At 57.8% G+C, this 21,421-nt stretch overlaps 2 protein-coding genes across 3 annotated transcripts; one reads left to right on the top strand and one right to left on the bottom strand.

Moving 5' to 3' along the window:
- Positions 1–1,008: 1,008 nt before the first annotated feature.
- Positions 1,009–18,152, top strand: IMPDH1 (inosine monophosphate dehydrogenase 1). Of its 2 annotated transcripts, XM_025291477.3 has the most exons (16): positions 1,009–1,265; positions 5,634–5,732; positions 7,875–7,923; positions 10,649–10,750; positions 10,895–10,969; positions 11,234–11,440; positions 11,591–11,678; positions 12,498–12,697; positions 13,329–13,419; positions 13,663–13,758; positions 14,809–14,952; positions 15,046–15,190; positions 15,743–15,886; positions 16,015–16,098; positions 16,653–16,669; positions 17,358–18,152. In XM_025291477.3, the coding sequence occupies exons 1-16, from the start codon at positions 1,096–1,098 to the stop codon at positions 17,459–17,461; spliced, it is 1,815 nt and encodes a 604-aa protein (XP_025147262.1). In that variant the 5' UTR covers positions 1,009–1,095; the 3' UTR covers positions 17,462–18,152. The 2 variants fall into 2 exon arrangements, with proteins under 2 accessions (XP_025147262.1, XP_025147263.2); XM_025291478.3 differs by lacking the exon at positions 16,653–16,669 and having other exon boundaries at positions 1,010–1,265.
- A 78-nt stretch (positions 18,153–18,230) lies between these two features.
- LOC102403961 lies at positions 18,231–21,131 on the bottom strand. Its single transcript, XM_025291480.3, has 2 exons — positions 20,543–21,131; positions 18,231–18,595 (listed from the first exon to the last, which is right to left on the bottom strand). Exons 1-2 carry the CDS (start codon positions 20,652–20,654, stop codon positions 18,231–18,233), a joined length of 477 nt encoding a protein of 158 aa, XP_025147265.2. The 5' UTR covers positions 20,655–21,131.
- Positions 21,132–21,421: the final 290 nt, after the last annotated feature.

Here is a 21,421-nt window from a genome sequence, read left to right as displayed (position 1 = left end):
CTCTGCCTCCTTTAAATGCATCTTAGCTCTCAGCCATTCAGCGTTTACCATTTGCTCCCTCAGATTGTCATGTTTTTGTAAAAATATATTTAATAAAACAGATTTTTGTCAACTGCTTATGTTCTATCTATTCTGTCTCCTTAAAGAAATTGCCTGAGGCGAAGGACGCTTATTTTTCCTTACCAGCTCTGCTAGGTGCTCAATCATTGCTAACAATGATGGTAACAATTTTGAAAGAGGAAAAAGTATTCTTTTTAGTCAGTAGATGAACAGAGGTTTGCACACCTGTGTGCTCAGCCCCACTTCCTGGTTATAGGGTACCCCAGGCGAGACAAAACAACGTCCTTTTCCTTAAGGAGCCTGCAGTCTTATCTGTTCCTTCCTCAGACAATGACAGGTAAGGGCTAAGGGAAATCTGTTTTCCTCCTAAGAGAATCTGTTGAACAGGTGAAGGGCTCGGTAGGCAAAGGCAGATGGATAATCTCCCAGCCTATCCTCCAGGAGGGCATGGCAACCCCACTCCAGTATTCTTGCCTGGAGAATCCCCATGGACAGAGGAGACTTGGGAGGTCCACGGGGTCGCAAAGAGCCGGACACGACTGAGCGACTAAGCACACACATCTTGCTCTAGCAAGGTAGGTCTGAGGCTGGCCGGTAGGAGGCGCTTCAAAGGACCGAGCCTCGGTTCCCAGGAAGAGGAACCGACATAAGACGCGAAGGAAGCCCCGGCTGCGCTCTTCTTTGATTTTCCCCTGGAAGGGGCCAGGAAAAACTAGAAGGTCCGGGCAGCGGGGAAGGGGTGGAGGTCCTCTGCAGTTCAACTTCCATCTCCCAGCATCCTGTGGCGGATCCGGGGATGGGAAAGACAGGCTGAGTTTCGGTAGATGGGCCGGTGGGAGAGTTTTGCCAGCGCAGCGGACTCCTTCCCCGAAGCAGCCCCGCCCGCGGCACTGGAAGCCCGCCCCCCGCGCGCAGGCTCCGCCTCGGCGGCCCCGCCCCTTCCCCGGACTCGACTGGGCTGCACTCACTCCCGAGCGGTGGCCCGGGAGCCTCCAGGAGAAGAGGCTCCCGCCCGCCTCGAGCAGCGGCCTCCGCATGGAGGAGCCACGCGCTCCGCCAGCAGGGTCGGCGCCGTTCCCGGTGTCTCTGCAGGGAGGCGGAACCGCTGATGTTCCGGAGCCCGGAGCCCGGCAGCACCCGGGACACGAGACGGCGGCGCAACGGTACAGCGCCCGCCTGCTGCAGGCCGGCTACGAGCCCGAGAGGTGATGCCCAGGGCAGAGCGCGCGGGGCGCATCCGGGGCGGGCGCGGTGGCCCTGGGAACCGGGCAGCGCTGCTGGGGAGGGAAAGGGCATATCCCACCACTCAAGCCCTCTTACCGCCTCAACCTGAAACTTCCTGAAACTGGGCTCAGATGCCACACACCGGGCTTTGTTTGGGGGATGCAAGCGGGCACTGTGCCGAGGGTTCAGTGCTGAGTTGCACCAGGGAGCAGGTCGGGAAAAAAACGATCCCTAAAATCTTAGCCCGGGGTCTGACCTCAGCTACACACCCGATAATACCTGGTCCAAGTGGCTCCAACTCAGGGGGTTCAAACCGAACCTGTTGGAGTCCAAGTCCAACTTTGCTTACTCCTCCTTAGCTGTCTCCTCCTAGAACTATCTTCAGAGTCTTACTGTCAAGGTGGGTGTCCAGATGGATGACCCTCTCAGAGCCTGGTAAGGACACCAGCCCCTCCTCCCCATTCACTGAGGTCTGATGAGACTGCCAGTGCAGCTCATCCCAGGGTCTCTCTTTTAAGATTCAAACCCGGCTCTGCCCTTACCCTGCTGGGGTCTGTAAGGGTCATTGGAGGAAGAGTGGAGGTGTTGATCTGGGCCCCAGGGGACTGACTGAAAAGGAGACTGGCTAATCTCTGGATTGTACCGCAGCTTGAAATGCAACCCACTGTCCTTCTGGTCCAGAGGATTTGGACTTCTTTCTGTGTCCCATCTGTTGGTGCTCAGCAGCTTGGGGAGGTGACCTGGAAGCTGGGTTTTTTTTTGGGGGGGGGGGTTGGTGGTCTGGGGGAATTAGCTCTGCCCAGGGGCTGGCCGCTATTATGTAAGAACTTTTAATGGCTTAAGGGGCTGCTGGGTGAAACTGGGCCCCTCCTGCCCCGGAAGGCTGGCTCTCTAGAATTGACTCAGTTTCGGGCACCTGCATCCTTGCCATCCTAGAAACCCAGCTACTGGGGCTCAGGGTCTAGGGTGACAGAGAGAGGCCATAGGAGGAGAGGGGCCCAGGGGGGCTGGATGGGGGCAGTGCCTTGGTTGGGGGCAGGTGTTGCAAGAATGTCATTTTGGACCTCAGACCAGGGCCATGCAGGAGCATCCTTTCTGCAGACTGTACTTCTGCACCTGTGCTATCGCCACCCCCACCAGATTCTGAAGAGCCGGTATCAAACCTGAGACCCAGCCAGGTGGTGTAGTAAGATTCAAAACCTGCTGGCTAGACCTCCATCTGCCGGCTCTAGTTTAGAAACTGTGGGAAGAGGACAGGGTTCCATGAGAAGTCTAGGTCTGAGGCCAGAGTTATTGCGCTCTGGCTTGAACCTGGACAAGCTAGGTCCCCTAAACAAGCTCAGCAATGTCAGTGTTAATGCTCCTCCCCACAACTCCCACAACTCTCCCCTTGGAAGTGTTTTGAAAGCTTGTCCCTTCAAAATAGCCCCAGACTAGAAAGAGACCTCCGGATTCCCTGCCTGGATGTTTGGTGCCTGGCTGGGCACCATTCTCCCCCTTTTGAAGGAAGGGCCTTGATGGGGCTTGGCCTGCTCTCCTGCTCACAGCTGATAGGTGTGGAGCCTCAGGGGACCATTGGCCCTTCCTTGAGCTGGGGAGGCCCACTGGTTGCTTGGTGTCTCCTCCCCAGGGAGGAAGCAGCTGGGGAAGATCAGGAAAAGGGAGGAGGAAAGCTGAGGGTGGGGGTGGGAGGTGGATTAACAGTCTCTGGAAAAGGACAGCCTAACCCAGGGCTGAGCCCAGCAGCTTAGAGTAATGAGATGCCCGGACACAGGTCAAAGCAGGAGGAGGTGGGGGGGTGGTGGCGGGCAGTGGGCAGCAGAAAGGGAGTGGGGTTATGAGGTCTGTCATGCTGGGAGGAGGACTCTCCCCACAACTCAGCCTGGTGGCAGCCCTCCTCTCCTGGTTCTGAGCTCGAGGCCGGGGCAAATGTCATACTGAGGTCACCTGAGCTGGCAGACCCCAGCTGCTGTCCTGGGCCCCAGCCCTGGGGGAACCCTAGCCATCCATGGCACACTTTGCAGGAGACAGTGACCCAGAGCAGACCACAGGGGCAGCCTGTGTGCTGTTCCTGCCATGCCCTTCTAGCTTCATCTTTCTGTGGCTAGAAAGGTGCCCAGGAAGCAACTGGCGCTGAATGGCCAGTTGCTTCCTCTAGCCAGGCTCACTGCTCTGCCTCCAGGCGGCTACTAGGAGGTCCTCATGCTGGTGCCCTCAGGATAACCCCTTTCCCCATATGGCTCAGATCCTCTGCATGAGTCTGTGATTGCTGAGGTATCAGGTACACCCTAGGCATCCCTGGCAAGCTGGCCCCAACTCCCACTCAGCAGAGAACCCTAGCAGGCCCTCCTTCTCAACACCAGAGGGCTTCCAGGGGCCCCCATCAGGAGCCTCCTTCAGACTACCCAGTTGGAGAGGGAAGCTTGGGAATCTGTGATTTTTCTGGTGCCCCGCAGTAAGAAAGAGGGCACAGTGGACATCTGTGAGTCCCCAGCAGCACTCTAGCCTCATGGGCCTCATCGTTCTAGCTCTGTGGGAAGCCTCCCCCTTCCCTCTCACACAGATGGAACAGTCTCTGTTTTCCTGGCAGGGTCCCGGGGAGTCACTGAGGGAGGCTGGGCATCTCAGGAAGGCTCCCTTGGGCTCGGCTGCCACCACACTGGTGAGAGGTAAACAAACCCAGCCTCCAGGGCTGGGGTCAGGGGGAGGACCACAGATAGCTGCCCTGCCAAGGAAAGGACAGGGTCCCCGGCCCACTTGTCCCTCATCTCACCAATGGACTAGAGGAGGACAGAGGGAGGAGAGGGTGGCATTTGGGCCTGGGGCAGGGAAGGGGCTGACATCTGCTTTCTGGCTTCTCGTCAGGGAGTAGCATTAGCAGTTCTGGTCACATGAAGGGGAAGGGCCAGCCCCAGACACCCCACCTCCTCCCATGGGAATCAACCTGCTACTTACTCTTACTACCTTCATGTAGAAATCTGGGTCTTGCTGGGCATCCAGGGCCACCAAATGTCTGCTTGCGGAAATTCTCAAGACTTCCCTAGCCTCTGTCCTAATCTGTATGTATACTTACTTGCCTAAGCCAGGCCTGTAGTTCCCCCCCACCCTCAGCTTCCCACCATGCTACCCTCCGAATAAAAGCAAACTTTGCTCTCTGGGGCTAAACCTCCCTGGTATCCACAATACTCTCTGAGCTGAGGATAACACAGGATGTCAGATTGAAGCATTAGATCAGGAACCAGGGGTAGTACCTGTCCCCAACCCCTCCTGAACTGTAGGTTTTGCATCTATAAAGCAGGGGTGGGGAGAGGACACCTAATAATTGGCAATTAGTAGGAGTCGGACACGACTGAACGACTTCACTTTCACTTTTCACTTTCATGCATTGGAGAAGGAAATGGCAACCCACTCCAGTGTTCTTGTCTGGAGAATCCCAGGGACGGGGGAGCCTGGTGGGCTGCCGTCTCTGGGGTCACACAGAGTCGGACACGACTGAAGCGACTTAGCAGCACCACCAGCAGCAGAGTAAATGTGATCATTTATGAAAAATGCCTTGTAGACGGCAGAGGGCTCCAAAGCCACCCAAAGGTCAGGGATTGGCATTGTTCAGATGCCTGACCCCTAGGAATGATGCCCGGTTGTGGGGAGCAGGGTGGGGGTGCACTGCAGAGAAGGTATACAACCTCAGACTCCTGTGTGTTGGGCAGCTGCCGGCCCAAACCAGTTCCTCAGGGCTCCGGGCCCTGATTCGAGTCTGAGCCTTAGTCTTGAGGAAGATAAACTGTGTGAGAGGTTACCCTGGGACTAGGCAGCAGGGCCCCGGGGAGACTCATGCCCGCGGGGTCGGTGGCCTGGGTGGCCGTGGATGCTGGCCCTGGCGGAGGCGCTGCGGCGAACCTAAGAGGCGGGACTTGGAGCGGCGGAGGGGGCGTGTCCCGACCTGGCTCCGCCCCCTCCTCCGGTGAACACACGCCCTCCGCCGCCCCGGTTCCCAGCGGCCGCTGTGCCACTGCGGGCAGCCCTAAGCGTGCGCGCGGCGGCGGCGGCGGCGGCGGCTGGGCCGGGCTCCGCGGGGCTCTTTGTGCTGCTGGGGGCGGAGGCGGCGGGCTCCCGAGGGAGGGGCGGGAGGAGCTGGGGTGCGGATGAGGGCGGTGCCCGGGGCCCGCCCCGCGGCTGCCGCAGCCCCCGCCCCCGGCCCGCCCAGCCCGCGGCGGCAGCGTGGCCGTGGTGCGGCGTCAGCAGCAGCAGCAGCAGCAGCAGCAGCAGCAGCAGCCTCGGCGGCGGCAGCAGCAGCAGAGGCGGGGCGGCCCGCGCGGGTGTTTATGTCGGGTCGCGGTGTCTCCTGGCAGCATGGCGGACTACCTGATCAGCGGCGGCACCGGTTACGTGCCCGAGGATGGGCTCACTGCGCAGCAGCTGTTCGCCAACGCCGACGGCCTCACCTACAAGTAAGCGCTGGGGGCCTCAGCCCCACCTGGGCGCGCGCACTAACGCGCCGCGATCCTCCCAGGCCCCGGCCCTGCAAGTGCGCCGCTCGCTCCTGGGTGACGCCCGTGTCCCCGGCCCGATTCGAGCCACTTGGGCTGCGGCGGGAGCGAGCGGGGGGTTGGGGGTGGGCGGGTGCGGGCAAGGCCGGGCCAAGGAAGGAAGGCGGCCCGCGCCGAGAGCAGACGGACGGACGTGGCACGGCGACATCGCGGCCCTCAGTGCCATGTCCTGTTTCTGGCTAGATCCGGGTCCGGCCTGCCCCCTTCCTCTTTCCTCGGGGCATCTTGGCCGCATGAAGGGGGCACTGGGGGCGTGTGAGAGCAGCAGATGTGGTTCTGGAGACTTTTCCCAGACCTTGGTCCAGGACACTCACTCCCAGCGTCACCACGAGGGCAAGAGTCGGTGCGGGGGGTGAGGGGGGAGGTCGTGGTGCTCAGGCAGCTGCTTGGGTGTTGCCCCCAGGATATGCCCAGCTGGGCAGTTGGGATGGCTCTTTTTTTCCACCCTCCAGTCCAGCCCACTTTCCACGTGTGCCCCTGCCTGCCTACAAGTTAGTACTGGTGTTCCCCACTTGGCCAGAGTATTCTTTGACGATCACCCACCCAAGCCCTCCCCACCCAGGATTTTTGAAGAAGACAAGACCATTTGCCTCTGGCTTAGTGTGTTTTTCCATGGGCCCTGGGCCAGTTGTCCTGCTGGCTGCAGGCCTGGCACTAGCTCTTCTCTTGGCTGCAGGACTATGTCCATGCCAGGAAAGAGCATCAGGACCTGGGACTAGGGTGGAGTAGGGATGCTCTGAGCCAAGAGCATCCTTGCCCTGTCCCCTGCTAGCTCCTGCCTTTGCCTATAAGCACTCCTGCCTGGCAGGCCGTTTCCCTGGACACCAGGATACCCAATCACTCCTGAGGAGTGTCTCCTCTTGCTTGTCTGTGTAGCTGAGATGTGGGCCAGGCAAGGGGTATGTGTGATACCTAGAAAATGCCAAGGGGCCCAGACTCCAGCATTTCTTTTCCTGCCTCTAAGTGAGCCACAGAGGCCTCTTCACTGTACAGAAGGGCCCCCAGGGGACAGGGGCAGTTAAGATTATTTCTTTGGTGGTCTTTGATGAAGTGGGATAGAGTATATATGATATATTTTTCAGTGGTGTCTCCCAGGAACACTCCCAGGGAGTCATTCTACACCCTGGGGCAAATTAAAGACCCCACCCATACCTTCCACCCTGTAGCTTCTCCTTCCGGCCCTGGGGTGCCTGCTGCTTTGCTTAGTCTGGTTGGGAGTGTTCCTGAACACCCTGAGATGTTTACTTTTGGGCGTGTCTGTCAAGGCCCTGAGATTGCAGGCCCATCAGGCCTCCTGGGCTGTGGCCCTGTGCTTTGCGGCACCTGGGCAGGCCTGTACCCCTCTTCTGGGGATTGCTGGGACCATGGCCCAGGTTAGTGTTGGCCACTGCCAGGCTTTGGCTGGGCCTCCTGTGTTGTGGTCCTAACCATAAGGCCCCTTCCTCTTGTTTCCCATCCCAGGCCGTGTCCGTTGGCTGCTCCAGTCCAACTGGGCAGAGCGTTAGGGATGCCTGCTCTATTGGCATGCACCCTGTGCTCAGTCCCCTGGGGTCCCTTGGTGCCGTTCTGCGCCCTGTGTGACTCAGCAGCCCCAGCACTGGGCTGAGCAGCTTGCCCTGTGCTGTGTGGTGTTCATGCTGGGTGGCGCTCCTACACTGTTCTCAGGTGCCTTCCGTGTTTATTTATCATCTCCCCGCCTCCAAGACTGAGAAGTTTTCAAGGGCAGACCCTGTATCCGCTGGGTGCAGCCTTATGGGAATGTCTGGGTCCCTTGATGAACTCTGAGCCCTAAAGACAATGGGTGTTTGGGGCCAGCTGCCCTGGTGGCGCCCCAGGACCGCAGAGTTTGTGCCACATTTGGCTCTAGCTCTCTGGGCTGAGGTTGACAACTAGCAGGGGGCACGAGGGTGGTTCAGTCCTGAACAGGTCACAGGGTTCAGATACTCCTTTCCCCAGCTACACACTGCTTCCCCTGGAGTGGCAGGCCCTGCCCCTTTTAGGAACCCCTCCTCACCCAGTAACGCTCACTTCCTTTCTTCACAGCGACTTCCTGATTCTCCCAGGATTCATAGACTTCACAGCTGATGAAGTGGTAAGTAAAGGGCGAGGGGCTGTGTGTGTGGCATAGTACACGGATCTCTGGCTCAGGGGTGTGGGAGAGAGATTTTTCTGGGGAAGGTGGATGTAGCCATTTGTGCTGTGGGCAGTGGATTATGCCTGATGGGTTAGAGGCAGTGATGGGGATTCAGTGGGATCCTGAAAGGTGGGTCTGGCCTGGGGCCTGCAGTGAAGTTCAGAAAGGCCCAGGGAGGGTGTGGGGTGGATGAAGGTGTGGCTGCTTTATTACTTACTGGATTTCTTCTGAAGTGCTAAACAAAGATATCCTAGAAGCCAGTAAAATTATGGAAACTTTGGAAGAGGTGGACAGACTTGTTTGTGGATCCATGACTTAAATGAACTGATGAGAAGATCTGAAGAAGTTAGATTGTGGTCTAATACAAGGACACAATGCTTCTCTTAACCAGTGGGGCTTAGGAATAAACCGAGTCAATGACCAATATCCTTTATACTATTAACATGAAAAGTGAAAGTGAAGTCGCTCAGTCGTGTCTGACTCTTTGTGACCCCATGGACTGTAGCCTATCAGGCTCCTCCGTCCATGGGATTTTCCAGGCAAGAGTGCTGGAATAGATTGCCATTTCCTTTTCCAGGGGATCTTCCCGACCCAGGAATCGAACCCGGGTCTCCTGCATTGCAGGCAGATGCTTTACCGCCTGAGCCACTAGGGAAGTCCTACTATTAACATATGACAACCCAAATTTCCCTGGTGGCACAGTGTTTGAGAATCTGCATGGTAATGCAGGAGACACAGGTTCGATTACTGGGCCGGGAAGATTCCATACGCCTCAGAGCAACTAAGGCGCACCACAACTACTGAACCAGCGAGCCGCAACTACTGAGCCTGTGCACCTAAAGCCTGTGCTCCGCAACAAGAAAGGCCACCGAAGTGAGAGGCCCTCACACTACAACGCAGAGTAGCCCCTGCTCACCACAACTAGAGAAAGCCCATGTGTAGCAAGGAAGACCCAGCACAGCCAAAAAAAGTTTTTTTAAATAATAAATAAAATTTTTAAAATACGCAACAACATTATAGGAGCCAAGAGGCTAAATGCTAATGGGTGTTAGTCATTTCATGGAAAAGTTATCCTATGATGAATTAGTATGCATTTAAAAAAAAGTTTTTCTGTTGCTGTTATCATTAATATTTATTCAGGTTTGATTCTTATGGAATGCCAGAGGGCCTGAGCGTGCCCAGATCTTTTATATGTTGGGGACGCTCACATCCAGCTTGTGTAGTCAGTGCTGACCCAGACAGATTATTAAGGGGACGTTAGGACTATTCTGGATATTCCCTTTGTGATAGCAACCTGGAAGCCTTCTTGGTTTGGCTGTTCAGTTTCACAAAGTGAAAGTGAGCAGCCTGGCCTTGTGCTGGTGCTTCCCTGGTGGCTGAAATGGTAAAGAATCTGCCTGCAATGCAGAAGTCCCAGGTCCGATCCCTGAGTTGGGAAGATCCCCTGGAGAAGGGAATGGCAACCCCCTCCAGTACTCTTGCCTAGAAAATCCCTATGGACAGAGGGTCCCGGTGGTCTGCATGGGGTCCATGGGGTCTCAAGAGTTGGACACAGCTGAGCAACTAACACTTGACTTTGTCCCAGATCCTGGGCAGAGTGCAAGGAAGAGAGGGATGGAAGAAGCCCACGGGCCATCAAGGGTCTCCTTCCTTTGGTCTATGTCAGGAGGCTGTGGCTCATCTGCGCTAGGATAAGCGACGACAAGGGAAGTTTTCTAGACTGCAGGGCCAAGGTTCTCGGCCTGACTCTGGGAATAGACTGTAGGGGTCCTTGAATCTCCAGAAAGTTACATAGCAAAGTCTGTGTCTGGGGGTTTGGGGGGCTAGGATCCACAGCTGTTAGCCTGAATCTCGGAGGCGTCTGCGATCCGGCCTTATCTACTGCTCACAGGCAGATGCTTCCTGAATGCTCTTGCCATCTTGACCTCTCCTTTGAGCTATGGACAGGTAGTCACCTTCTCCCCGGATGGGCTGCCTAATAGACTCCTTCCCATGCCTCCATCTCACCAGGCCCCAGAATCTCCCACTTGGACCCGTCAGCAGCCTCCCTAGTGATCTATCTGTCTAGACCTTGTCACCCAGAATCCCGTCTTCACATTGGAGCCTGAGCGAACTCTTTGAAACATAAATCAGATCATGTCTTTCTTCTGCTTGTGGTCCTCCAGTGGCTTCTCATCGCAAAATTGAATCCAAGCTCCTCCCCGAGGCTTTCAAGGCTACACATCCTTGCCCCCCTCCCCTCCCCGTCTCTCTCCCTTCCCTCTACTCTGCTAGCTTTTTTTTCCTTAAATGCACCTCAGGGAGAACTGGAATCAGAGGCAGGGTTTCACATACAGTTCCCTTGGCCTGGAAAAACAGACTCCTGGACTTTTATTTGACTAGTTTCCCTTTGTCATCCCCTCAAGAAAGGTTTTACCAACCACCACATTCTTCCTCCAGTGGTCACTCTGCCTCTTGCTTTTCTTTGGAGCCTTCACCCCAACCAGAATCATCTTGGATATGTTTCGTGTGTGTCATTTTTCTTTCTAAGTAGAATGTAAGCTCCAGAGGACGTAGCAGAGACCTCATTCACTTTGCTCACTGCTGTATCCCCAGGGTCGGTGCCAGGCACACACAGGAGCTCAGTAAGTGTTTGTTGAATGAATGATAACACTTTTCACGTAGACCACGTCTCCACCCTCAGGACCTGACTTCAGCCCTGACTCGGAAGATCACGCTAAAGACGCCACTCATCTCATCCCCCATGGACACTGTGACGGAGGCTGACATGGCCATTGCAATGGCTGTGAGTTGGGCACGTGGGTGGAGTCCCCAGGGCCGGGAGGACTGAGCAGGGTGGGCTGGACGTCAGGAGGAATTGGAATCAGAGGTGGGGTTGGCAGAGTGAGGACGACTGGCTGACTCTAACTGTACTTCCCTTCTACCCCAGCTGATGGGCGGTATTGGTTTCATTCACCACAACTGCACTCCAGAGTTCCAGGCCAATGAGGTGCGGAAGGTCAAGGCAAGTACCAGGCCTGTTCCCAGGAAGAAGATGCCCTCTGGTGGTCCCCTGCCTCACAGACCCTCGCCCCTCCCCAAACCTCCATTGCCAAGTCTGTGGGCCCGTGCGCTCCCTGGCTGATTCCTGCGGGGTCTTGTCTGCCCTTCCAGTGAGGGCACAGGGCTTACTGGCTTCCTGCCCCAGTACATTCTGTCCCCTGTGGCCAGACTGTACACCATCTCCAGCTTTCTTCCAGCCTTTTCCTTCCCCTGTCTCTGCCCTCAGAAATTTGAACAGGGCTTCATCACGGACCCCGTGGTGCTAAGCCCCTCGCACACCGTGGGCGACGTGCTGGAGGCCAAGATCCGGCATGGCTTCTCAGGCATCCCCATCACTGAGACGGGCACCATGGGCAGCAAGCTGGTGGGCATCGTCACCTCCCGAGACATCGACTTCCTTGCCGAGAAGGACCACACCACCCTTCTCAGTGAGGTACCTGTGGGGCAGGGAGGGTATGGCTGGGGCAGAGAGGACCCCAGGTCCGGGGCCTCAGGCTGGTGCCTGTGACCAGGGACCAGAGGGAGGCCTGGCTCCCTTCTCTCTCACCTGCCAACCTGCAGGCAAATGTTCCTGGCCCCACAGGTGATGACCCCACGGAATGAGCTGGTGGTGGCTCCAGCGGGTGTGACATTGAAAGAGGCAAATGAGATTCTGCAGCGCAGCAAGAAAGGTACCAGGGAGCAGGTGGAAAATACAACCCACCTCCCCACCCCCACCTCCCATCAGAGCCCCCTTTTGCTTCACAGCTTTGCAGGTTGTCTCTGCAACCAGGCTGGGCCTCGGGGAAGGTCTGAATAACCTCAGACTGGAGCATGATTCCCGAGGTCTCTTTCCTGGCTTAGGAAATCCCATCCCTTATTTGGCGTCTTCACAGTATGTTTCTCAAAACAACTCGTTCTGTGAAACGCTCATCATGAAGAAAGGGCACTGTGGTCCTAGAAAGCCGGAGAATGCTTCTGTGTCCCCATCTTGCATAAGGAATGGTTCATTACTTTATCGAGGGCTCTGAGAAGTCCTGCAGTTAAATTCATTTGCCAGTGGGGTAGTTGACATAGTATTCATTAGGTCCCTATGGGAGCCACTGGGAAATGCCCCCATGGCCCAGGCTGGATCGTCCTCAGGGGTGGCAGTGGACGGGACATATGTTACCCCCGGCAGGACAACCTCACGTTTGTGCCCTGGCTAGGAGGTTTTGACCACTGTGGCCTGTGGCCCAGCAGGTGAAGGGCTGCCAGTGCGCAGGGGCTGCCCACGGAGCCCGGCCTAGCCACAGGGCAGGAAGAGCTCCAGGAACCGGGTTTCTTTGCTTCCTGTTCCCTGGGCAGAGGGCCAGGTCCCTAGGAACACTTCCTGGGTGGGTGCTGTCACCTAGTGGTGGCATTGGGTACTGCAGGGGAATCTCTGGCCTGGTCTATTTTCATCCTCATTACCCATCCTACCCGACCTCCAGAAGCCTGCTCTTCCATCTCACTCCTGCGTTCCTTGTCAGGGAAGCTGCCCATTGTCAATGATCGAGATGAGTTAGTGGCCATCATTGCCCGCACTGACCTGAAGAAGAACCGGGACTACCCCCTGGCCTCCAAGGATTCCCACAAGCAGCTGCTGTGCGGGGCGGCTGTGGGCACCCGTGAGGATGACAAATACCGCCTGGACCTGCTCACCCAGGCGGGCGCTGATGTCATAGTGCTGGTAGGGGCACTGCCCTGGAGAAGGGGCGGTTCAGTGGAGTCTGCACTTTGGAAGACCCAGCTTCACCTCTAATTAAGCCCAGTGTCAGAACTGGGAGGGTCACTGGGACTCTGACAGCTTAGAACTAACTGAGGAGCCTCCTGGGGCACTCTGCACGTACATAACATGACCCTGATGTTTATCGCGCTCATTGAGTGCGATGGCTCACCAGGGGCCGCACTAATAACTTTATGTAGGTGAATTCAGTTAATCCTCATTGATGTAGTCACCAAGCCCATTTGTCAGGTGGGGAAACTGAGCTTCAAGAGGTTAAGTAATTTCGTTAGTGAGTTGGTGGGAATAGAATATGACTCCAGGTCCCATCTCTTTGCTGTGAGGACTGGTCCATATTGTGGGTATGAAGGGGCTTTGTCTGCCGTGCAACTATCCATGAGTGGTGCTTACCCTCTGGGGGAGAGGCAAGCCCCTTTGAGAATCTGCTGAGAGTTGTCTAGTGACTGCCCAGAAAAAGACAGGGGTGCGTTCTCATAGGGCTTTCATTGGTTTGTCCACTCAAAACCCCCCAAACCCCCCTCCCTCAGTGAGGGCCCTCAGCCTCCACCCCTCAACTTTCCTGGTCCCCTTCCCACAGGACTCATCCCAAGGGAACTCTGTGTATCAGATCGCCATGGTACACTACATTAAGCAGAAGTACCCCCACCTCCAGGTGATTGGGGGGAATGGTGAGTGCAGGGTCCCTGCTCACATCCTGGCCCTCGCCCCCTCACCGTGTAACCTCTCTGTGTCACTTTGCATCCCCTGGTGGTGGCATTGCTCCTGGCATGGGAGGCGGGGGGGTGCAGGAATGGGCTTTGGTCACAGTAGGTGGGAGGGGTGGGTATGGACTGGGGTCCCAGGACGCCCTTGGGCAGGGCAGGGGCAGTCCATCCTGACACTCCTCCTCCCCTCTGACTGCCCCTCCCCAGTGGTGACAGCAGCTCAGGCCAAGAACCTGATTGACGCTGGCGTGGATGGGCTGCGTGTGGGCATGGGATGCGGCTCCATCTGCATCACCCAGGAAGGTGAGTGTCAGGAGGAGCGTGAGTGGCTGCACTTCGAACATCCCCCAGCCTTTATCAGGCCCTGGGGCCTCACTCTTCTGCCACAAGTGCGTGCAGAGCGCTCGCTCAGCCAGGCCCCTTCCTGGGGTTCAGGAGTGACCCAGGCTCAGACTGACTGTTTAGCCCACTGACTTGTGGGGAGACAGGTATCCGAGGAGGTGACTGTAGGTTTTTGGTGTGTGTCAGTCTGCTTCTCAGATTCTGGTCTGGGAAGCCCAATTGGTGGGCCCAGGACTGAGGTATTTGGTCCCTCTAGTGAGGGTCATGTCTCCCAAATGCTGCACGACCTGTTTGGTCTTTAAGCCTCTGCTTTTAACTGTCTGGGCTTCCCTGGTGACTCAGATGGTAAAGAATCCGTCTGCAATGTGGGAGACCAGGCTTCAATACCGGTTTGGGATGATCCCCTGGAGGAGGATATGGCAACCCATTCCATTCCACCTCTGTATTAGCTGACCCCTGAGGTGAGATGTAGGCCTTTTCTATAAATTAAGAAGTGTTAGTTGAGCATCTGCCGTGTGTCAGGCGTTGTTCTAAATCTTGGGGATGTGAAAAGAACAAAACGGAGGTACAGGCACAGGAGACTTCTTTCCTCCTTTATCTAGCCTTGCATCCATTCCCTAGATATGTGCCGGTTTCTTAGAATTCTCACTTAGAAATCAATGATTAAGAGCCTTGGACAATGAAACTTAAAGAAATGCAAACCAATATACCAAAGGAGACTGTGAGTACCTAAGCCTAGTAACGGTGAGGGGTAGCTAGTGTGTGGAGAGAGGCGAGGCTGAGGTCAGTACTGATACGGCCGCTGGTGTCCCCATAGGGCTCTTGTAGGTGAGGAGGTACAGGTTCCTGGAATGACATTTACCCTACTGCTGTTGTTATTTTTATTTGCCATGTGAACATCCAGAGCGGTCCTTTTCCCCAAGTGGAGGTGAGGCACAAGGCGCGAGAGGCCTGTCCTTGGCCCCTGTTGCCGTTGACACTGTTGACACCTGTCTTGTGTACCGTCCCCAGTGATGGCCTGTGGTCGGCCCCAGGGCACTGCCGTGTACAAAGTGGCTGAGTACGCCCGGCGCTTCGGGGTCCCAGTCATAGCCGATGGCGGCATCCAGACCGTGGGGCACGTGGTCAAGGCACTGGCCCTCGGAGCCTCCACAGGTGAGGGGGCGGGTCCGCTGGGGATGGGGCAGGCCGGCGAGGGGTGGTTGGAGGGCCCAGGGGCTAGAGACCCTGACCCCCCAACTGCTGCAGTGATGATGGGCTCCCTGCTCGCGGCCACCACGGAGGCCCCTGGCGAATACTTCTTCTCGGATGGTGTGAGGCTCAAGAAGTACCGCGGCATGGGCTCACTGGACGCCATGGAGAAGAGCAGCAGCAGCCAGAAACGCTACTTCAGGTGCCTGCCCACCCCACCCCTCCCCAGCCTTGGGCCAGCACGTCGGCCCCCAGTCCTTCAGGTCTGCACGTACCCTCTGACTTCTCACGGTGGCACCCAGTCTCCATATTACAGCTCTGGAAACCAAGGCACAGGGCAACGAGTCACAGGCCCAAGACAGTGCCGGGGCCACCTGACTAGGAACCCACGCTTATTTATGCTGTAGCACAGACAGTAACAGCTTTAGGGTCGTTCTGGGGCTTCCCAGGGGGCGCTGGTGGTAAAGAACCCGCCTGCCAATGCAGGAGACATAAGCAACAGAGGTTCGATCCCTGGGTCGGGAAGATCCCTTGGAGGAGGGTATGGCAACCCACTCCAGCATTCTTGCCTGGAGAATCCCATGAACAGAGGAGCCTGGAGGGCTACAGTCCATGGGGTCGCACAGAGTCGGACACGACTGAAGGACTGAGCATGCCTGCTGGCTTGTAACCCCTCTGCCAGTACCCTCGAGAGGTGGAGTGGGGTCCCCTGAGCCCTGGGCAGTGGGGCTCAGTCTTCCCGCCCTCCACGCAGCGAGGGGGACAAGGTGAAGATCGCGCAGGGCGTCTCGGGCTCCATCCAGGACAAAGGCTCCATTCAGAAGTTCGTGCCCTACCTCATAGCGGGCATCCAGCATGGCTGCCAGGACATCGGGGCCCGGAGCCTGTCTGTCCTGCGGTGAGTGCGGTGACTTGAGGGCCGCAGGTGGGAGGTGAGTGGGAGGCTCCTGGCACCCCCCTCACTTCCTTTCTCTGTCTCTCCTCCCTGCTTGCTGCCTCTGACCAGCGCCATCTCCCCGCTGGCAGGTCCATGATGTACTCAGGAGAGCTCAAGTTTGAGAAGCGGACCATGTCGGCCCAGATCGAGGGCGGCGTCCACGGCCTGCACTCGTAAGTGCGGCGGCCTCCTGGCCCTGGCTGGCTGGCCCTGGGTCGGGCAGGCGGGGCCGTGGTTCAGAGGCTGAGCCGAGGTTTCAGGGACGGAGGCTGCGGCAGGGTGATCCCAGCACCCTCTCCTTTAGGGCCTGGCCCACCCTGGAACCCCGCCCTTTAGCCCCCCCATGCAGGCAGGCCCTCCCCTCCCCTCGGGGGTCTCACCCCCCCACCCCCGAGCTGGGCACAGGAGATGTGACCATTTGTCCCTCCCAGCTTCCCAGCCCTTGCTTGCTCAGAAGCTTGGTGGCTGGTCGCAGGGCTGGCGGTGCTGGGCTCTCGCTGGTGGTGGCACCAAGCAGGCCGGTGGAGGCTGGGGGCGCAAGCCCTTGGTAGGGAGAAGGGCAGAGAGACCGACGCCAAGGCTGGTGCTGGGGCAACCATGGGCGGGGGTAGCGCTAGTTGGCAGCAGTAGTTGCGGGCATGCAGCCCCGCCCTGATCGAGAGGGCCCGTCCCCCCAGGCAGAGGCGGGCATCTAACCTGTGTCTCTTTCTGCCCCATCCTCCCATAGCTATACCTTTCTGCCGTGTAAGTAACTGCGCTGCCCGGGGCCAAGCGTAGAGTAGAGCAGGGGGCAGTCTGGGTGGGGCCTGGGCTGGGGTGGGGGGCTTTGGGCTGGAGGTGGAGCTGGGGTGTCATCATGGGACTTGGACCCTAGGACTAGCATCATGGTGGGAGCAGCTGGCCTTGGCCTCCCCTGCAGGGGAAATATCCCTTCCTGGGGTGCAGAGAGGTGTCCCTGACCACAGGCTTGAGGCTGTCCTGTCTGGGACCGGACCCAGTGACCACAGGGGGCTCAGGCCACTGCGCCTGCACGGGTGGGTGGAGATGTGAGCGGCAGAGCCCCGGCATGGCCTGACCTCTTCCTGTGAGGATGGGCCGTGCTGTCCTTAGCCACCTCCACCCCGGCCCTGAGGACAGACCCTCCACCAGCTGCGGCCCAAGGAGCATGGCTGTCTCTGGGCCTGGCCTGGGTCTTCCGGGAGCCTTGGCCTGAAGTGGATGAACAGAGGCACTGGGCTTGCTTCCTGTCCCTTCCCACCCCTGACCCCCCACCGTGGCTGAGGGGCAGGGGCTTCAGCAGCAGCTCACTGCCTCCCCTGAGTCTGGGGGCCACCTGGCAGCCCAGGGCCAGCCTGCGCAAGGGGCTCTGGGAAGGCGGGGCCCACTTCCCGCACGCCCACTCTGGGTTTTCGCTCTGCCTTTGTGCCCGCAGTTACGAGAAGCGGCTGTACTGAGGACGGTGGTGCCAGTGGCCGAGGCAGTGGAGGAGGCGTGCCCCAGGGCCCCTCTTTGGGCGCAGCCTCCCTCCGTAACTGAGCAGTCCTCAGACTTGCACTGCTGCTTCCCCGGCTCCTTTTTCAGGGAGAGAGGTGGGGGTGGGCCCTGAGTGTCCACAGCCCTTCCTTGGGCCTCCCCCTGCCCCCCACTCCCCCACCCCAGTCCCCTCCACCCCTGCAGAGTCAGGACTGCTCCCAGGCTGGCTTGCCCTGGGAGTCCTCCCAGGTTCCCTGTTCTTCAGCAGCCCCCTGAGCCCAGCCAGCCTGGACTCTCAGGCCGTGTGCCTGCCTCAGGTCTTTCTCGCTGCAGCCTGTTCTGGCCTGGCTCCCACCCTTGGGACCAGTGGCCCCTCCTGGCTTCTCCCGTAGGGCACCCCCCCACCCCAAAAATGGTGCTCTCCTGGCCTGCCTCCGGCCCCTTCCCAGGCTGCTGCGCCCTCAGCCATGGGGCACTACCGGGCCTGACCTAGGCCCGGCCTGACCTAGGCCGGAGGGAAGTCTCTGCCCCCTTCCCCTTGCTGGGACTCCCCAGCCCTGCTCCTCAGGCTGCCCGTCCCTGGCCCTGGTGAGGAGGCTGCCCACCATTCCCAACTGGCCCCCATCCCCAGGTGTACCGTCCCTGCCCTCTCCTCTCAGCTGCAGTTGAAGGCTTTAACTTTGCACACTTTGGGGGCCACAGTTGCGTCATTGTATGTTAAAATAATCTGAATAAATCAAGAGGTTTCAGCGCCTCTGCCGTCCTGTCTCCGTCCCCTGTCCACTGGACTGCTGGCCCCCATCCCAGTGGGGAGCCGGAGCCCAGAGTGCCATCAGAGCCGGGCTGCGGGGGCCACAAGGCCGAGCCTCCCCAGGAAGGTGGCGAGGGTGCTGCTGTACTCCAGGGGGTGCTGGCGCAGGTGGGCCACATGGCGCGAGGTCTCCCAGGCCTGCACCCACACCGGCATGCCCAGCTGCTGCCAGGCGGCCAGCAGCTCCTGCAGGCGGGCACTGTCACAGAGGGGATCGTCCAGGCTATAGTAGACAAGCGTCGGGGGCCTGACGGGTGGCTGCTGGAACGCGCCCACCGCAGCCTCGTAATGCCGGATGGTACAGCTGGGACACAGGTGGAAGTAGAACATGGCTGTGGCCCTGACCACTGTGCCCAGGGCCTGTGGCTTCATCAGCTGAGACACACCTGTGGGTTCTAGGAGGAGGAGGTTAGCACCTGTTGTCATATGCGGCTCAGGCCCTGCCTCCTGGGAGTGGGGGACACATTGACACATGGACTGCTGAGGATCCCTAGAGCTGGGGGTCCTGGGACAGAAACATTGCCTTCTCTGCCTTTGTTGTAGTTGGTCAGTGGGCACCCAGCTGTCCTGCCTGGTACAGACACCATTCTGGGCAGAGGCAAGGAAGGTGGCCTTGGAATGCTCTAGTGATAAGAAGGAGCAGAGGGCAGAAGGCCCTAGTTGTGAGTAGTGGAGAGCTGGAAACAGCCCCATGACTGCCAGGGAGAGGTGGCCTCAGCCCACACTTGGCCTGCTGGTCCCTGCCCTCTCCCAGGCCATTCCTAAAAGAGCCACGTGGTCAGGACCCAGCCTCTCTCTCTGGTATTTTCCAGCTTTGTGACATCTTCAGGGACGAGAAGGAAAGATCTAGGTGGTAAGACTGTCGGGTGGGTTCAGAATTGGTTCAGCAACTGCTCCTGGAGTTGCAAAGTGACTGGGTCATTGAGAGTCCCCCGAGGCCTTATGCCCTGGAATCTGAGGCCTTGGTGAGCACCTTGGAGTCTGAGGTGACCTGACTGGGTGGGAGAAGGATATCCAGATACCTGGGGATGGTAAAAGATAAGAGAGGATGGACCAGAACGAGGCCGTGTTTCACAGGTTGTCTTGCACATTGCTTTACAAAAACCATACAGGAAGCAGTTTGACCAGCGATTGAAAAGGCAAAGATCTAAGGGTTTTTAGAGAAATGCCAAGTCACTCTGCATCAAGGGTGAATTCTCCTTTTGAGTTGGACCTAACTGGTCAATTAGAACTGACCCATGGGATGTTTTTTTTTGGTTGTTGTTTAGTCGTTAAAGTGAGAGTGTTAGTCGCTCAGTCCTGTCCAAGTCTTGGTGATCCTATGGACTGTAGCCCACCAGGCTCCTCTGTCCATGGAATTCTCCAGGCAAGAATACTGGAGTGGGTAGCCAATCCCTTACTCCAGGGGATCTTCCCAACCCAGGGATCAGACCCAAGTATTCCACATTATAGGCAGTTTCTTGACTAAATTGTGTCCAACTCTTTTGTGAGCAGTTACTTTGTTACTTGAGGTATGTTAGTTTGGTCCTTCTACAGGAAGTTAGAGTACAGTGGTCCTGAAACTGTAGTGTGTAACAGAAACCACCTAGATCTAGGACCCAGAGGCCCAGGCTCATGGAAGTAGGATTTGGCACCAGGTGATTCTGAGACTCACCAAAGTTTCAGAATCACTGTTCTAGAGGAAACCCGTGCACCCAGTCACAGTTGGCTCTTGAACACTGCAGGGTTTAGGGGTGCTGACCCTTCACGCAGTTGAAAATCAGAGGTAACTTCATACTCGGGCCTCCATATGTGCAATTCCACATCTGCGGATTCAACCAGCCTCAGATTGTAGTGCTATGATACATATTTACTGAAAAAAAATCCCCATATAATGGACCCACATAGCAGTTAAAAAAACCCTCTTCATGGGTCAACTGTACATGATTGCTGAGACTCTTTCCAAAGCTTGTGTCGCAAGAAAAGAATTTCAAAAGGCACCACACCTATTTCATGGTCCCAATGTGGGGATTATGTGAGTATGTATGGAAAGTTACAGGTGCTCAGTAAATTAGTCCTAATACAGGCTGGAGATAAAGGCGTGCCAGGTTGGACCCAGGCAGCACGCTCACTCTGGGTTGTATTTTCAACCACAGTGGGGAAGGCCCAGGTGGGACAAGACGACCGACACTCCAGGTAGGAAGGTCACATCAGGTGGGACGGTCAGAGACTCGAGACACCTCTGGGACACTTAGATCACAGGCCTATTGGTCAGCAGACCTGTCCATCCACCTGGAGTCCAGCCTGGCTTGTGTGGCCCAGGTGCCCCCTCACCCTTGCCCCAGTACACTCACCCAGCGCCATGCGGTCCAGGCTGCCCACCACCAGGCTGTCGAAAATATGGCCGTTCAGGCGCTGGGCCACGCTGCCGTGGAGCCCCAGGTCCTGGCCCATGAGCAGGAGCATCTGTGCAAAGGTGTAGCCACCCAGGGAGAGTGCGTGCACCACCAGTGGGCGGCTGGCCAGGGCCCCAGGCCCCTGCAGCAGTGCCAGCACGTGGGCAGCCCACCTCAGGCCCCGGCGTGGGCACAGGAAGTGGCTCAGCGCGCTCTCCACGGCCAGCACGTCGAAGCCGCAGGCCAGGTACAGCTGCAGGTACTCCCCCTGGGCAGCTGGCCTCGCCCCCAGCCACGGCAGGAGCAGGAGCAGTGGGCGGGGCCCTGGGGACCCCGCCGACCCGGCCTGCAGTACAGGTGGATGGAGCGGGAGAGCCGGGTCACCGTCACATCAGCGGGGAGCAGCGGGGCCATGGCCGCACCCTGGAGGCCAGAGGAAGGAGGAGTGGTAGGTGGGCCTCCGCTCGCCCACGCGTTTCCCCCACACACATCCGCTCTCAGATGGCTGCGGCTGGGATTAGCTCTCGGAGGGCCCTTTAAGCTTCTGCGGTTCTAATGCTCTTCCGGGAGCTGGGCAGTCAGCCCGGAGAGGAAGGCTCAATACCCCAGCTGCCCTCAATCTCTCCCTCAATCCCTCGTCCACCCCTGCCCTCCCACTCTCCTCATACCCAGGAGTGGGGTCTGGAGAGGAGGAGGGACCAGCCATGGGGAGTGGGGGTAGGGCAGCACCTCCCTCGACTCTTCAGAAGAGCATTGAATTCCCACCCCAGCCTCTCTGATTGCCTCTCTGCTTTACACACACACCATTTGGAAGTTGAGGGGCCAAGTCTATCCACC

Source organism: Bubalus bubalis, chromosome 8 (assembly GCF_019923935.1).
Source record: "Bubalus bubalis isolate 160015118507 breed Murrah chromosome 8, NDDB_SH_1, whole genome shotgun sequence".
Classification (NCBI taxonomy): Eukaryota; Metazoa; Chordata; class Mammalia; order Artiodactyla; family Bovidae; genus Bubalus; species Bubalus bubalis.
The sequence above is the reverse complement of the archived record's forward strand: the minus strand, read 5'-3'. Positions and strand labels throughout refer to the sequence as shown.